Raw genomic sequence first — 18,196 nt, 5'->3', positions numbered from 1 at the left:
CCAGGGCCATGCCCATTTCTCACTGTTACCATCAGGCAGGAGATACAGAAGCCTGAAGGCACACACTCAGTGATTCAGGAACAGCTTCTTCCCCTCTGCCATCTGATTCTTAAAATGGACATTGAATCTTTGAACACTACCTCACTTTTTAAAAAAAATATACAGTATTTCTGTTTTTGCACGTTTTTAAAAAATCTATTCATGTAATTGATTTATTTATTTATCATTACTTTTTAAATTTTATTTATTTTTTCCCTCTCTTTACTAGATTATTTATTGCATTGAACTGCTGCTGCTAATGTTAACAAATTCCATGTCACATGCCGGTGATAATAAACCTGATTCTGAATCTGCTTAGAGTGAACAGTTTTTAAAATAGCATCAGTTGTGTGTGTCAGTGTTCAAAAAGCAGCAAGTTTTGTCACTGATAGTTGGCAAGAAATAATTTAGAACTGTTATGGTCACCCCGCTTTCAAGAATTCAGGCCTGGAGATGCCAGAAACAGCCAATGGTGAAAATGAAATGATTTTACTACTTCAACAAGTTAGGAACTACAAAGAATTTGAAGATCATGACAATTACCTTGAATTTTACAATGAGAATGAAAATTTGGAGGATGCAATTGCTGAAAAGATTGCATGAAGGCAGACCATTATCTACACCATGTCTGTGCTGATTTTGTTCATTTACGGTCAAACAAAAGAACACAGCAGTGTACACTGGATGAATTCCTCTGTCGATAACTATTAGGAACTAATACAATAGTATAGTACTATAGTTAGTAGTATTGATGGTGTTCTAACTTGTTCTGTTTTCATTTAAATACACAATTTGTTGCCGAGTTAAACGGTAGTTTGCCTTTCTTATACTTTTCTCCCCACAAAACTTTGACTAATTGGGGCAGCCACTTAAATAGGCAAAAATGTACTGGTCCCTATGTGTCCCAGTTAACCAGAATCTACAGTACTTGGTATGCAAGTGATAACCAGATATGCTTTAGCAACTATCCCCTACCCCACCCCAACCCCCAAAACACTAGTAAAAATCACAAAGTTTGAAATACAAAGCCTATAACTCCCATATTTTACCCATTTGGTACATTTGAATACACAGCAAATTACTCATTGTTTTTTGGACTTCCTTAAGCATTTCATGATCAATATAGAACAGTACCGCGCAATACAGGCTTTTCTTCCCACGATGTTGTGTGCCCTTTAACTACTCCGAGAGATAACTAATGCTTCCCTTCCACATAGCCCTTCATTTTCTATCATTCATGTATCTATATGAGTCTCTATCTAATACCTATATAAGAGTATCTGTCTCTATCACACATCTTCCATGCACCCACCACTCTGTTAAAAAAAATTATCTCTGACATCCACCCCATAACTTTCCTCCAATTACCTTAAATGCATAGCCTCTCGCATTAGTCATTGCTGTGAAACGGCACTGGCTGTCCACACTGTCAATGCGTCTTATCATCTTGTACACCTATATCATCCTTCACTTCAAAGGGAAAAACCCTAGCACGCTCACAACCTTTCCTCATAAGTCATGCTCTGTAATCCAGGCATCATCCTAGTAAATGCAAAAAGCAGTGGTTTACACTTTCGAGGCTATTACTGATCCCAGATCAATTAGATCCACTTTGGTCTCCCAAAAATCTCATCTAGTTGCACAAAAGCAAAGAGGTTAATGTGACGAAACATCACGTGGTCTACAAATCTGTGTTGACCCTTTGGTAGAGCATTCGAGGGCTTATCCAAATGCCATGTTCTTGAATCTTTCCTACAACTACCATCCAAGTTTCCATTAAAAGGCACTAGTGTCTTATGCAGCTCAGCCAGATACACATTTCCTTTCTGCCACCCTCCTTCCACTTATCAAACACTACCCCTCTGGAGGGTTTACAACTGTTTGCTCCTTACTCTTGCACCACTGCTGGCTCTTCAAAAACATTTAAACCCAATTTTCTTTCATATGGTCAAAAATTACCATCCCAATAATTGTGTGGAGATTCATTTCATACTGTAGTAATTGGTGAGATTAAAATATTGTGTCCTATGGTTCAAATGACAGCCCTACTCTCACTGTTCATCTTGTAGTTGGTAGAAAAACCTGCCAGCGTTTATCAAGAACAGTATGGCACAGTACAGGCCCTTCAGCCCATGATGTTGTGCTAACCTTTTGATCTACTCCAAGATCAATCTAAACCTTCCCACCTAAATAGCTTCCAATTTTTCTATCACCCTCATGCCTAACATTGCACTATCAGTTCAGCTCTTACACTCACCTGTAAGAAGACCCAGTACTGTTGGCACCTGATCCAGCAGCAGTTTCCTCAACTCCTCCTTCCGTGCCACACTGAGGTCCTCCCGTGGGCATGCCAACTCCTCCGAGGTAGTCTTCAACATGATTAGACCCAAAGGTGTGGTGGATGGAGCCTGGATTAACTGAAATTAGGAGATATTTGAGCTTGTGGGAAAATAAGTATAGAAACTGATTATGAGCTTCAGAAGGGGGAAGTACAGAGCACACACAGCAGTCTTCATTGAGACTACAGAGGCAGATAGGGTGGGCAGCTTCAAGTTCCTGTGTGTCCAGATCTCAGAGGATCTGTTCAGGGTCCAACACGTTGATGCAATCATGAAGAAGGCATGTCAGCAGCTATACTTCACTAGGAGTTTGAGGGGATTTGATTTGTCACCAAAAACCCAAACAAATTTCTACAGATGTACAATGGAGAGCATTTTAATTGTCTGGAATGGAGGCACCAATGCACAAGATTGGAATAAGCTACAGAGGGTTGTAAAGTCATCATGGGCACAAGCCTCCACACCATTGGTGCCTGAAGAAGACAACATTCATCAGTAAGAAACCCTCACCATCTCAGACATGCCTTCTTTGTATTGCTATCATTGAGAAGGATGTACAGTAGCCTGAAGATGCACACTCAGGAACAGCTTCTTCCCCTCTATAATAAGATTTTTGAATGATCCTCACTAATCCCTTTTTTCCACTATTTACTTCATTTTTATTATATATTTTATGTGTTACACTGTACTGCTACCACAAAAACAACAAATTCCCGACATATATCAGTATCTGATTCTGATATTAGGATTAAATTACAAGGATAAGTTTCATGAACCTAACTTTAATCACCACACACTAAAATGGACTTTGCTTTAATTTGTACTAATTGAGTTTTCTCTTAAAAATTGTAGTTCATGACAATTGTGACTGCTGCTTTTATGATGCTATTTGTCAGTGATGCTGCTGCAAATAAGCCCTTCACTGCATCTGCGTACATGACAATATATTCCACAGTGTATATTGAGGATTGAGAGTCAATCTAACTAGTGTTTAAATCATTAAGCAAATCAATGGAGTGTACAGCTAAAACTTTTCTTCAGTGTGGAAAATCAGAATATGGCGGCATCTCATGACCATTGGGCTCGCTTCAGGGAAGGTGGGACCTGTATAGAAGGGAAGGTTTTCACCTGAACTGGAGGGGACTAATATTCTCGTAGGAAGGTTTGCTAATTCTGTAAAGGGGATAGGGTTTAAACTAGAGTTACAACGGGATGGGAATAAGAGTACCAGAACAGATAGTGGAGCACTTGTGGAGAAAGATGTGGTTAAGCCTACACACAAAGTCAGGAATGAAAAGTTTAAGCATGGTGAGACTGATATTCTTGGCTATGTACAAGCCAATGCAAGGAGTATTATAGAAAAGGTAGATGACCTTATGGCATGGACCAGCATGTGGAAAAATGACATTGTAGCCATTAGTGAGATGTTTTGGGTTTCCATTGTTATAGACGTGACAAAGCAGGAGGGGTGGCATTACCAGTCAGGGAAAATGTCAAGGCAGTGCTCAGTCAGAACAGACTGGAAGGCTTGTCTACTGAAGCTTTATGGGTAGAACTGAGGAGTGAAAAAGGTATGACCATGTTAATGGGATTATATTATATACCACCCAACAGTCTGTGAGATTTAGAGGAGCAAAGCAAGATTGTGATAGTAAGAGATTTTAACTTTCCACAGATTGACTGGACTGGACCCCCACATTGTAAAAGAGCTAGATGGTAAAGAGTTTGTCAGCTATGTTCAGGAAAGTTTCCTTAATCAGTGCATACAGTAATGCCAGAAAGTTTGTGAACCCGTAGTATTTTCTCTATTTCTTCATAAATATGGCTTAAAAGATCTTCACACAAATCTGAAAGCTACATAAAGAGAATCCAATTAATAACACAAAAACATTATACTTGTTTATTTATTAATCCAATATTACAAGCAACACAGATGCTTGGATTTTCAGCATCTACAGATTTTCTCGTTACCAATATTACATGTATTTGTTAAAAAAAAAGTATGTGAACCTTTGCTTTCAGTAACTGGTGTGACCCCCATGTACTGCAATAACTTCAACTAAATATTTCTGGTAACTGCACATCGGCTTGAAGGCCATTCCTCTTTACAAAACTGCTTCAAACTGTTGGTGGGCTTTGTTGCATGAACTGCTTACTTCAGGTCCTTCCACAACATTTCAATAGGATTAAGGGCAGAACTTTGACTTGGTGATGCCAAAACACAGATTTTCTTCTTTTTAAACTATTCTGTTGTTGATTTACTCTCGTCTTTCAGATCATTGTCACTGCATCATCCAACTTCTATTAAGCTTCAGGTGACAGACTGCTACCCTGACATTCTCTTGTAAAACGTCTTGATACAATTTTGAATTCATTGTTCCTTCAATGATTGCAAGCTGTCCAGGCCCTGAGGCAACAAAATGGTCCCAAACCATTTTGCGATTCTCCTTCCATCCACCGTGCTTCACAGTTGGGATTAGGTTCTGGTGTTGGTGTGCAGTACCCCTTTTCCTCTAACATAGCAATGTGCATTTCTGTCAAAAAGTTCAACTTCTGTCTCACCTGTCCACAGAACATTGTCCTAGAAGCACTGTAGAACATTCAAGTGGTCTTTTGCAAACTTGAGATGTGCAGCAAGTGGTTTCCTCCGTGGTGTCCTTCCATGAACACCATTTTTGTTCAATGTTTTTCTTACAGTGGACACATGAACAGAGCCTTTAGCAAGTTCTAGAGATTTCTGCAGGTCATTTGCTGTTACACGGGTTCATTTTCACCTCCTTCAGCATTGCATGTTGTGCTCTTGGTGTGATCTTTGCAGGATGCCCACTCCTAGGGAGAGTAGCAACAGTGCTGATTTCTTTTATTTGTAGACAATTTCTCTTCCTGTGGACTGATCAACACTCAGGTCTATAAAAATGTTTTTGTAGCCTTTTCCAGCTTAATGCATCTCTACAATTCCTCTGAAAGCTGCTTTGATCAATACATGGTGCATATAATCAGATCTTTCTGGAGAAGAGCAGGCTCTGTCAGTAACCTGACTCTGTGCCTTTTTTGTACATTCAGCAGAGCACCTGTATAACCCATACCTCCAATTTCATTTCATTGATTGGAAAAGCAGTCTCCAAATAGCTTTTGTAGAAGATATTATCCCAGTGGTTCACATACTTTTTCCAACAAATACATGTAATATTGAATCATTTTCCTTAATAAATAAATAAACAAGTATAATGCTTTTTGTGTTATTTATTTAATTGGGTTCTCTTTATCTAGCTTTCGGACTTACTTGAAGATCAAATCACATTTTAGGTCATATTTATGCAGAAATACAGAAAATTCTACAGGGTTCACCAACTTTCTAGCACCACTGTAGAAGTTCAAACGAGTGAGTGTGCAATACTGTAAGAGAATGAGACAGGGCAGGTGACAGAAGTTTGTGTAGGAGAACACACTGCAAACTGTGATCATAAAGCCATTAATTTCAAAGTAATTATGGAAAAGCACATGCCTGATCCTTGGGTTGAGATTCTAGACTGGAGAAGGGCCATGTTTGATGGTACCAGAAAGGATCTGGCAGGTATGGATTTAGTGATATAGGGCAGAATAGGCCCTTCTGCCCCTTCGAGCCACAGCACCCAGCAACATCCAATAACCCCAGATTCAACTCTGACCAACAGGTTGGTTTTTGGCAAAGTTGTACAGTACTTGGTAAGTGGAAAGCCTTTAATGCTGAAATGTTGAGAGTACAGAATTTGTAAGTTCATGTCAGAATAAAAGGCTAGTTTAACAGGTTTAAAGAACCTTGGTTTTCGAGATATATTGAGGCCCAGGTTAAGAAAAAGGTAGTGCTTAGTAGGTATAGGCAGGCAGGAACAAATTAGGTACTTGAGGAGTACAAAAAAAGCACTCACAAAAGAAACAGAAAAACATAGAAAATCTACAGCACATTACAGGCCCTTCGGCCCACAATGTTGTGTCAACCATGTAACCTACTCTAGAAGCTGACTAGAATTTCCCTACCACATAGTTCTCTATTTTTCTAAGCTCCATGTACCTATCTAAGAGTTTCTTAAAATACCCTATCGTATCCACCTCTACCACCGTCGCTGGCAGTGTATTCCATGCACCCACCACGCTGTGTGGAAAAACTTACCTCTGACATCCACCTTGTAACTACTTCTAAGCACCTTAAAACTATACCCCCACGTGCTAGCCATTTCAGCCCAAGGAAAAAGCCTCTAACTATCCACATGATCGATGCCTCTCATTATCTTGTACACCTCTATCAGGTCACCTCTCATCCTCCATCACTCCAAGGAGAAAAGGCCAAGTCCACTCATCCTATTCTCTTAAGGCATGCTCCCCAATCCAGGCAACATCCTCGTAATTCTCCTCTGAACCCCTTCTATGGTTTCCATATCTTTCCTGTAGTGAGTTGACCAGAACTGAATGCTTAAGGACGAAATCAGGAGGGCTAAAGGAAGACATGAAGTTGCTCCAGCAGACAAGGTGAAGGAGAATTGCAAGGGCTTCTACAGATAATATTAAGAGCAAAAAGATAGCAAGGGATAAAGTTGGTTCTCTAGAAGACCAGATGGTAATCTATACATGAAACTGAAAGAGATGGGGGGAGATCTTAAATCGATTTTTTGCATCTGTATTTACTTGCGAGATGGACACAATCTACAGAAGGCAGACTGTGCAGCAGCAAGGTCATGGATCCTGAAGATTACAGAAGAATCGTTTGCTGTCTTGAGGCAAATTACAGGGGATAAATCCCCAGGGCCTGACAAGATGTGCCCTCAGGGGGCCAGTGCAGAAATTGCAGGGGCCTCAGCAGAGATATTTAAAACATCCTTAACCATGGGTGAAATATTGGAGAATTGGAGGATAGCCAATGTTGTTCTGTTGTTTAAGAAATGCTCTGAGAATAAGCCAGGAAATTACAGGCTGATGAGCCTGACATCAGTAATGGTAAAGTTATTGGAAGGTATTCTAAGGGATCAGATATACAAGTATTAGAATAGACATGGACCGATTGGGTAACCAATATTGCTTTGTGTGTCTAACCAATCTTATAGTTTTTCGAGGAAGTTACTAGGACAGTTGATGAAGGAAAGGCAGTGGATGTTGTCTACATGGACTTTGACAAAGTCCCACATGGAAGGTTGGTTAACAAGGTTCAAATGTTCAGCATTCAAGATGAGGTAGTAAATCGGATTAGACATTGGCCTTGTGGGAAAAGCCAGAGAGTGGTAGTAGATGGCTGTATCTCTGATTGGGGGCCTTTCACTAGTGGAGTGCCACAGGGATTCTTGCTGGGTCCATTGTTGTTTGTCATCTATATCAATGATCTGGATGATAATGTGGTTAACTGGATTAGCAAATCTGCAGATGACACCAAGATTGGAGGCATAGTGGATAGTGAGGAAAACTATCAAAGGTTAAAGTGGGATCTGGACTGGCTGGTGAAATGGGCTGAAAAATGGCAAATGGAATTTAATGCAGACAAGTGTGAGGTGTTGCACTTTGGGAGGACCAGTCAGGGTAAGTCTTACACAGTAAGTGGTAGGACTTTGAGGGGTGCAATAGAATAAAGGAACCTGGAAATACATGTCCATAATCCATTGAAAGTGGCAACACAGGTAAATAGGATCCTTAAGAAAACTTTTGGTACATTAGTCTTCATAGATCAAAATACTGAGTACAGGAGCTTGAATGTTACCTTGAAATTGTACAAGACATAGGTGAGGCCAAATCTGGAGTACTGTGACTAGATTTGATCATCTACCTACAGGAAAGATGTAAATAATATTGAAAGATTACAGAGAAAACTTACAAGGATGTTGCTGGGACTTGTGGACCTAAGTTATAGGGAAAGATTGAACAGGTTAGGACTTTATTCTCTAGGACAGGGGTGTCAAACTCATTTTAGGTCACGGGCCGGATTGAGCAAAATGCAGCTTCATGCGGGCCGGATCAGTCGGACGCGTGCGAACGCAGCTTTCGTTGCCTCCGTTTTTTTCAGCCTGTTCTCATGTGTCTCAGTCTCTGCTATAACTACAAAGTGTTTCACTTTACAAATTCCGTTTCTTATGAAGAAGACTGCCGAATAAACACTAAAAACCCTGAAAACCTGGTACCTGAATAAACTCAGCATTAGCCATATCATACGCCATAGGCGCTTCGATTACTGGGGCCAGCTTGAATAGTAATTAGATATTATCTCGCGGGCCAAAGATAATTCCACCGCGGGCCGGATTTGGCCCGCGGGCCTTGAGTTTGACATATATGCTCTAGAATGTAGAAGATAGAGGGGAAATTTGATAGAGGTATACAAAATTATGAGGGGTATAGAGTGTAAATGCAAGCAGGCTTTTTCCACTGCGATTGCGAGAGACTAGAACTAGACATCATAGGTTAAGGGTAAAAGCTGAAGTGCTTAAGGGGACCATGAGGAGAATCTACTTCACTCAGAGACTGTGACTATGGAATAAGGTGTCAGTGCAAGTGGTGCACACAGGATCGATTTCAACATTTAAGAGAAATTTAGTTAGGTACGTGGATGAGAGGGATATGAAGGGGTTTGGTCTGGGTGCATGTTGATGGAACTGGGCAGATTACTAGTTTGGCAGAGACAAGATAGGCTGAAGGACCCATTTCTGTGCTGTAATGTTCTATGACTCGATATTGGCGAACCAATCAAGAAAGAAACTAGGAAGACTTTTCTCAGAATAGAGTGTGCTCACGCACACATGCACACAACTAATTAATGCCAATATAAATCAACAATTACAGATGTTGCCAGATCTAAAGAGCACATTTCACTTGTTCACATTACCTGTAATGTGCTGGAGAAAAAGTCATGGTAAAACATTGGCCAGTCCTGCCGACCAATATCCACAATCACTTTGCATAACTTGTTGCGTATGAAATATGGCATTGTCTTGTGGTGTGCCAACAGAAGCTTGGGTAAGCAGCTTCGAATCTCCATTTTGTCCTGAGAAGGAACTCCCAGCCACATCTTATTAATCAGGTTCTAGAATGGGAAAGAGCAGGAGGCATCTCAAATACAAATACAAACCTCTAAGCCAAACAAAATACAGGTTCAAACAACAGAAATCCCATGACCTGACATCAAAAGTTGCCATTATAAAATTGCATTATTGACGACTTTCAATGATCTCCTGACCCATTTAAGAGATAAGAATGCATTGAAGACACTACTGGTGTTTATAGAACTAAAGAAGTAACCTCATACATCATCTTTATGCAGAGCCATTTTATGCCAAGTGATTTGACACATCTATACCAGAAGCCACATCAGTTAAAGTTCATCATCATTATACATCAATTCATTATCTTCCTCTGTTTAAGGCAGCTCTCTTCCACTCTTTTCTCACAATCACAAGGTCAACGCACATTTTGTAACCCAGTGTATAAATGTTTCCCTTGTGCAACTTAACTAATGAGATAACACTCTGTCCAGAATCAGAACTCAATTACCAGATGATCCTGTATTTCTACACCGGGCTATTGCACAGCACCATATAGTTTTTGTCGGATAGTCTTCACTCACCTCGAACACCGTCAAGTTGTACATCATGACATACTCATTCCGGGTGTTGGATAAGAAGTAAATACAGTGCTGCCATGCTCCAATCTGCTGTGCAAAATTATTTAACAACTCCTCTGTGGGACAAAGGATATTCACAGTGAGGTAGGCATCTGGCACAAGGTGAAGGCATTATATATATCCCCATAACAGCCTACCCAGAGGTTTCAAGTTCGACTGAGAGAAAACTATTCAACCTCCCCTTATAACTAAATCTCCAAACCACTTTAATATCCTGGTATACCTCTTCAATCTCTCAAATACCTCCATATACTTCCTGTAATGTGATGATTAGAACTGCTCACAATACTCCAAATGTGGTCTAACTACTAACAGAGAATGATCAGACAAGAATGCATTCCTGTAGACTAGGCTGGTTATACAGATGAACATGAATGGTAACACTGCCTCCTAAAATTATCCTGGAGAAATCACATTATCCCTTACTTTTTCCATTGAACCCAGATTCTCCATTGTCTAATTCTTTCCTTCTACACAAACACTCCTTCCAGCTGCAGCAGTGATTTGTTCCAAATTCTCGTGATTTAGTGCACTCAGTCCCATTTCATTATTATCTGACAGGCCTTTCAGCCCAGAGACTATGCCATTTCTTAAAGCATCATGCTAATTCCAATTATTTCCCTACTAACTATTCTTTCACATGCCCAGTAACTCGGAGCTGAATCTCCTACCACTCACCTACATTTAACGGCACACATTTAGTTGAGAAGGAGGAAGTACGATGAAGGTAGGAAGAGAGAAGTACGATGTAGATGAGTAGGGCAAAGCTTTTCTTAAGAGAGCGATGGGTGCCTGGAATGCATTGCCGAGGGTGGTAATGGAGCTAGATGCAACAACATTACCACAACTCACTAACCTTAACTTGTACATCTTTTGGGATGTGGGAGGAAACCAGAGCATCCAGAGGAAATCTGCAGGGTCATGGAGAAAACTTACAAACTCACTGCAGATAGCAACAGGAATCTCACCCCGATCGGTGTTCAGTGGGGCTGTAAAATGATTGTGCTAACTGCTTTACTATCATGCCACCCCATGCAGCTACATTTCCCTGGATCCCATACTTCATGAGTAAGTCTACCATAGAAACCCTATCAATTGCCTTAGTTGAAAAGATGCTCCATCTCCCTTTTCAACCATGGTTCCTTGACCCAAGCGTCCTTTTCCTGCCTCAGTGGGGCAAACCTATCCGTATACCCAACATTCACCACTATGCTTTCAACTTGTCTTGTCTCTTCCTTGAAAAGGTCAATCAGACTCATGAAGCACAATCTGCCCCTCACAGAACCATGCTGACTATCCTTAATCAGATTATACTTCTCCAAATGCTCTTAAATCCATCTCTAAGAATCCTTTCCAATAGGTTGCCCACCGATGTGTGACTCACCAGTCTGTAATTCCCAGGATTATCCCTATTACCTTTCTTGAATATGCCGCCCTCCAATGCTCTAGTACTTGAGCATTGAGGACGTGAGGACGCAAAGATAATCACCAACAGCGCAGCAATCTCTGCCCTCACGTTCCATTGTAACCTGGGGTGTATCCTGTCCAGCCCCAGGAACTTGTCTATCCCAATACTTCAAAGTGGCATGATAGAGGAATGGTTGACAGGCAGGAAGCAGTGAGTGGGAATAAAGGAGGCCTTTTCTGGTTGGCTTCCAGTGACTAGTGGTGTTCCTCAGGGGTCAGTATGGGATGCGTCTTTTCACACTGTTTATCAATGATTTAGATAATGGAATTGATGGCTTGTGGCAAAGTTTGCAAATGATACAGATGATACGAAGATAGTTGGAAGGGTAGGTATTGCTGAGGAAGCAATGCGATTGAAAAAGGACTCAAGATAAATTGGAAGGATGGGCAAAACAGTGACAGATGGAATTTGGTGTTGGGAAAAGTATGATAATGCATTTTGGTAAAAGGAACAAAAGTGCAGACTATTATCTAAATGGGGAGAAAATTCAAACATCAGAGGTGCAAAGGGATTAGGAGTCCTCCTGCAAGACTTGCAGAAGGTGTGATGTTTTCTGGCAAATGTGTAGTTGGTAAGTGGAAGGCCTTCTAAAGTGAACTTCTGAGAGTACAAAGCTTGTATGTGACTGCCAGAATAAAAGGTATAGATAACAGGTGTAGGGAACCTAGGTTTTCAAGAGGTATTGGGGACCTGGTTAAGAAAAACGGAGGTCCACAGGAGGTACAGGCAGGTAGGAACAAATAAGGTACTTATGGAGTACAAGAAATGCAAGAGAATACCTAAGAAAGAAATCAGGAGGGTTAAAAGTCAGCATGAGGTTGCACTAGCAGACAAGTGAAGGAGAATCCCAAGAGATTCTACAGATATATTAAGAACATAAGGATCGCAAGGGACAAAATTGGTTCTCTAGAAGATCAGAATGGTAAGCTATGCATGAAGTCTAAAGAGATGGGAGAGATCTTAAGTGGATTTTTTGCATCTATATTTACTCAGGAGATAGACACAGAGTATATAGAATTGAGGCAAAGCAGCAGCGAGGTTACTGACCCTAAACAGATTTCAGAGGAGGTGTTGCGGTCCTGAGGCAAATTAGGGTGGATAAATCCCCAGACCCTATGGAAGGCAAGTGCAGAAATTGCAAGGGCCAAAGCAGAAATATTTTAAATTGCCCTTAGCACAGGACTGAAGAATAGCTAATGTTGCTCCGCTGCTTAAGAAATTAGATTCCAAAAATAAACCAGGAAATTATAGGCCAGTGAGCCTGACAAGAGCAGTGGGAAAGTTATTGGAAAGCATTCTAAGGGACTGGATATAGGAGTATTTGGAGAGATACGAACTGATTAGGGATAGTCATTATGGCTTTGTGAGTGGTAGATCATCTCTAACCAACCTTATAGGGTTTTTCAAGGAAGTTACCAGGAAAGTTAATGAAGACAAAGGCAGTGGATGTTTTCTACATAGACTTTAGTAAAGCACTTGACAAGATCTATCATGAAGGCTGGTCAAGAAGGTTCAGTCAATATGAGGGATGAGGTAGCAAGTTGCAATGAGGTAGTAAATTGGATTAGACATTGGATTTGTGGGAGAAGCCAGAGAGTGGTAGTAGAATGATTGCCTCTCTGGCTGGAGGCCTGAGACTAGTGGAGTGCTGCAGTAATTGGTGCTTGGTTTGTCATCTACATCAACAATCTGGATTAGCAAGTTTGTGGTTGACACCAAGATTGGGGTTTTGTGGACAGTGAGGAAGGCTATCAGAGCTTGTAGTGGGATCTGGACCAGTTGGAAAAATGGACTGCAAAATAGCAGATAGAATTTAATGTAGACAAGTGTGAGGTGCTTCAGGTATTTGCTGAATGCCTATGAGACGGCTTTATTAGAGCAGCTTGTGCTTGAGCTGACTAGGGGAAAGGCCATCTTAGATTGGGTGTTGTGTAATAACCCTGAACTTATTAGGGAGCTTAATGTAGAGGAACCCTTAGGAGTCAGTGATAGTAATATGATTGAATTTATACAGCAACTTGGGAGGGAGAAGCACAAGTCACACTTACCTGCATCTCAATAGAATAAAGGGAATTACAAAGGCATGAGAGAGGAGCTTACTGAGGTGGATCGGAGGAGGATACCGTTGAGGCTGACAGCAGAGCAGAGGTGGCTGAAGTTTCTGGGAATAGTTTACAAGGCACAGAATAGATATGTCCCACAGAAGCAGTTCTCAAATGGCAACAGGAAGGCTACCGTTGCTGACAAGGGAAGTTAAGGACTCCATAAAAGCCAAGGAAAGGGCATATAAGGTAGCAAAAGTGTGTGGGGAGTTGGATGATTGGCAAGCTTTTAAAATCCAACAAAAGGCAATTAAAAAGCTATAAGAAGGAAAAGATGAAATAGAAGGGCAAACTAGCCAATGATATAAAGCAGGATACTAAAAGCTTTTTCAGTTATATAAAGAGTAATAGGGAGGACAGAGTTGATATTGGACCACTGGAAAATGATGCTGGTGAGATAGTAATGGGGGACAAAGAAATGGCTGATGAACTTAATTAGTAGTTTGCATCTGTCTTCGCTGTAGAAGACACTTGCAGTGTGCCAGAGGTCTGTGAGTATCATGGAGCAGGAGTAAGTGCCGTTCCTATTACAAAGGAAAAAGTTCCAGGCAAACTCAAAGGTCTTAAGGTGGAAAAGTCACCTGGATCAGATGGACTGCATCTCAGAATCCTGAGAGAGGTTGCTAAAGAGATAACAGATGCATCGGTCATGATCTTTCAAGATTCACTTGATTCTGGCATGGTTCTGGAGGACTGGAAAATTGCCTATGTCACTCTACTCTTCAAGAAAAGATGAAGGCAAAAGAAAAGAAATTATAGGTCAGTTAGCCTAACCTCAGTGATTGGGAAAGTACTGGAGTTTATTATTAAGGATGAGGCTTCGGGGTAGTTGGAGACTAATGATAAAGTAAGTCAAAGTCAGCATGGTTTCTGTAAAGGAAAATCTTGCCTGACAAATCTGTTATCGAATTTTTCAAGGAAGTAATAAGCAGGGACTTTCAGAAGGCATTTGATAAGGTGCCATACATGAGGCTGCTTAATAAGATAAGATCCTTTGGCTTTACAGGAAAGATACTACCATGGATTGAGGAATGGCTAACAGGCAGGAGGCAGCAAATGAGAATAAAGGGGGGCCTTTCCTACTTGGCTGCCAGCGACCAGTGATGCTCCTTAGGGTCAGTATTGGGACCACTACTTTTCACATTGTTTGTCAATGCTTTAGATAATGGAACTGAGGGCTTTGTGGCAAAATTTGCAGATGATTCAAAGTTAGGTAGAGGGGTAAGTAGTGCTGAGGAAGCAATATGATTGCAGCAGGACTTAGATAAATTGGAAGAACGGGCAAAAAAGTGGCAGATGGAATACAGTTAGGAAATGTATGATAATGCATTTTAAATGAGGAGAAAACTCAAACATCAGAGGTGCAGAGGGACTTAGGAGTCCTCTTGCAAGATTGTAAGAAGGCTTATTTACAGGATGGTCTGTGGTAAAGAAAACAAATGCAATGTTGGCAATTATTTCAAGGGGAATAAAATGTAAATGCATGATGATGCTGAGGCTTTATAAAACACTAGTCAGGCTGCACTTGGAGTTTAGTCAAGTTTTGGGCCCCATATCTCAGAAAGGATAAGTTGTCATTGGAGATAGAGTCCAGAGGAGGTTCACGAGTATTATTCTGGGAATTAAAGGGTTAACGTACAAGTAGTGTTTGGCAGCTTTGGGCCTGTACTCACTGGAATTTAGAAGAATGCGGGTGTTGGATCTCATTGAACACTGAAAGGACTAGATAAGGTGGACGTGGAGAAGATGTTTTCTATGGTGGGGGCATCTAGAACTAGAGGGCACAATCTCAAAATTGACGGGTGATCCTTTAGAAGAGGGGTATGGAGGAATTTTTTTTAGCCAGAGTATTAAATCTGAGGAATGCTCTGTCACAAACTGCAGTGGAGGCCAAGTCCACAGGTATATTTAAAGCAGAAGTTGATAGTTTCCTGATTAGTCAGGACATCGAAGATGTGATGAGAAGGCAGGTGTATGGGGTTGAGTGGAATCTGGGATCAGCCATGGTGGAATAGCAGAGCAGAGTCAATGGGCTGAATGACTTATTTCTGCTCCTATGTCTTATGGTGTTGCACTTCAGTAGGACCAAGGATAGGTCTTGCATGGTGAACCGCAGGGCACCGAGGAATGCTGTAGAATAATGGAAATACAAGTCCCTAATTTACTGTAAGTGGTGTCAAGGTAGATAGGGTTGTAAAGTTTTGGCACATTGGCCTTTATACATTAATGTATAAAGTACAGTAGTTGGGATGTTATGTTGAAGATGCATAAGATGTTGGCGAGACTTAATTTGGAGTATTGTGTGTAGTTTTGGTCACCTACCTACAGGAAAGATGTAAATAAGGTTGAAACTGTACAGAGAAAATTTACAAGGATGCTACCTGGACTGGAGAACCTGAGTTATAAGGAAAGATTGTAAAGGTTAGTACTATTTCTTGGAATGTAGAAAATTGAGGGGGGATTTGATGCAGGTATACAAAGTTATAAGGAGTATAGATAGGGTAAATACAAGCAGGCTTTTTCTACTGAGGTTTAGTGAGACTACAACTAGAGGTCATGGGTTAGGGTAAAAGCTGAAAAGTTTAAGGAGAACATGAGGGAGAATTTCTTCACTCAGAAGGGTTGTGAGAGTGTGGAACAAGCTGTCAGCTTGAATTCAATATTTAAGAGAAGTTTGGATAGGTACATGGATGGGAGGGTATGGATGGCTATGGTCTAGGTGAATGTTGATGCGAGTAGGCAGTTTAAATGGTTTGGCACAGACTAGATGGGCCAAAGGGCCTGTTTCTGTGCTGTACATTTCTATGAATCTACTTTTCAGCCAATTCCTGATTGGCCTACCCTCCCTTCCAGTCATCCTGCTGTTCCTCATGTACATCAAGGTGTATTACATGTTTTCCTTATTCCTACACATCAAGGGATTCTCATGCCCCTTCTAGCTCTCCTAAGTCTCTTCAGTTCATTCCTGGCTACTTCATAACTCTCAAGAGTACTGACTAATCTTTACTTCCTAAACCTTAAGTATGCTTCCTTCTTCCCCATAGCTAATTACTCCATCTCTCTTTTTAACCATGTTTCCTTCACCTTACCACCCTTTCCCTGCCTCAATGAGAAAAGAACCTCCAGAACCGTATGCAAGTGCTCCCTAATCAGCTTCCATATTTCCACTGTACATCCATTTCCAATTTACACTTCCAACTTCCTGCCTAATAGCATCGTAATTCACCCTCCCTCAGTTAAATTCTTTCTCATATCATCTGCTCCTAATCCTCTTCAAGGCTATGCAGAATGTCAGGAAGTTGTGCCATTGTCTCCAAAATGCTCACCCACAGAGATCTGTTACCTGACCAGGTTCATTGCTCAGCACCAAATGCAGTATGGCCTCTCCTCTAGTCAGTTTGCCCACATATTGTCAAGAATCCTATCAAATTTTGCCCCCATTTAAACCTCTTGAACTAACAAAGTGCCAATGAATATTAGAGATCTTGAAGTCACCCATGACAATAACCCTTTTAATTTTGCACCTTTCCAAAGTCTGCCTCCCAATCTGTTTCTCAGTGTCCCTGTTGATATTGGGCGATCTATGGAATAATACTCCCAATAGAGTAATTGCTCCCTTCCTTTTAGTGACTTGCACCCACAATGACTCAGTAGGCAATCCCTCCACTACATCCTCCCTTTCTGCAGCTGTGATAATATTCCTGATTAGCAATGTCACTTTCCAACCTCTTTTACCTCCTTCCCTGCCCCTTTTGAAACATTTAAACCCCAGAACATCCAGCAGCCATTCCTGTCCTTGTGACAGCCAAGTTTCTGTAATGGCCACAATACAATGTAGTTCCATGGACTGACCCATTCTTTAAGTTCAGCCTTGTTCTAGATACTTCTCACATTAAATGTATTTCAACCCAACTGACTACATTTATGCCCTTTCCATAGCCTATTCTTCCTCACAGTCTCTCTACACAATAAATCTATCTTTATTCCAACTTTTGACCCATCACTTTGATCCCCAACCCTTGTCAACCTAGCTTAAACCCTTCTCCAACAGATCTAGCAATCCTGCCCCAAGGATATTGTTTCCTCCTGAGTTCAGGTGTAACCTGTCCTTTTTCTACAGATTGTACTTTCCCAGAAGAGATCTCAATGATCCACAAATGCAAAACTCTGCCCCACACCAATTCTGCTGCCATACGTTCTTCTGCCAAATCATCCTATTCTTACACTTATTGGTACATGGCACAGGCAACAATCCAGAGATTACTACCCTTTAAATCCTGCTTTTCAACTTTCCTCCTAGCTCCCTATATTCATGCCATATTTGTACTTTGGGCAACCTTTGTCAAGGAAACCCATGACAAGCAGTAAGAGGAGCAGATGAGAAATTTCTCATCCCACAGAGGACTGTCTGGACTGTTCATAATAGATACAGGTTAACATCACAACAGATTTGAGTTCTTGACCCTAGAAGGACAGGACAGAGATATGGCAATTGTCAGACAGAATAGACGAGCAGCAGGTAAGCTGGGGGGTGGGGGTGAGAAAAACATAGCTCCCCTCACAAGTTAAACCGTCATAACATCAGAACTCCAGAGACATGAGAAAAGTGGTGAGG

At 41.1% G+C, this 18,196-nt stretch overlaps 1 protein-coding gene across 4 annotated transcripts in view; it reads right to left on the bottom strand.

Moving 5' to 3' along the window:
• Positions 1 to 18,196, bottom strand: part of xpo6 (exportin 6) — a 164,106-nt gene that overhangs the window by 93,285 nt on the left and 52,625 nt on the right. For 3 of the 4 annotated variants that reach the window (XM_073060061.1, XM_073060062.1, XM_073060060.1), the window contains exons 3-5: positions 9,955 to 10,067; positions 9,217 to 9,414; positions 2,297 to 2,456 (exon numbers count right to left, since the gene is read on the bottom strand). In XM_073060061.1, the coding sequence (XP_072916162.1) occupies positions 2,297 to 2,456; positions 9,217 to 9,414; positions 9,955 to 10,067 (471 nt within the window). Of the gene's footprint in view, positions 1 to 2,296; positions 2,457 to 8,100; positions 8,167 to 9,216; positions 9,415 to 9,954; positions 10,068 to 18,196 lie in introns of those variants that run through there. The other variant, XM_073060063.1, reaches the window with a different exon arrangement.

This window comes from Hemitrygon akajei, chromosome 11 (assembly GCF_048418815.1).
Source record: "Hemitrygon akajei chromosome 11, sHemAka1.3, whole genome shotgun sequence".
Lineage (NCBI taxonomy): Eukaryota > Metazoa > Chordata > Chondrichthyes > Myliobatiformes > Dasyatidae > Hemitrygon > Hemitrygon akajei.
Note: the sequence above shows the minus strand (reverse complement) of the source record. Positions and strands in the feature narration are given on the sequence as shown.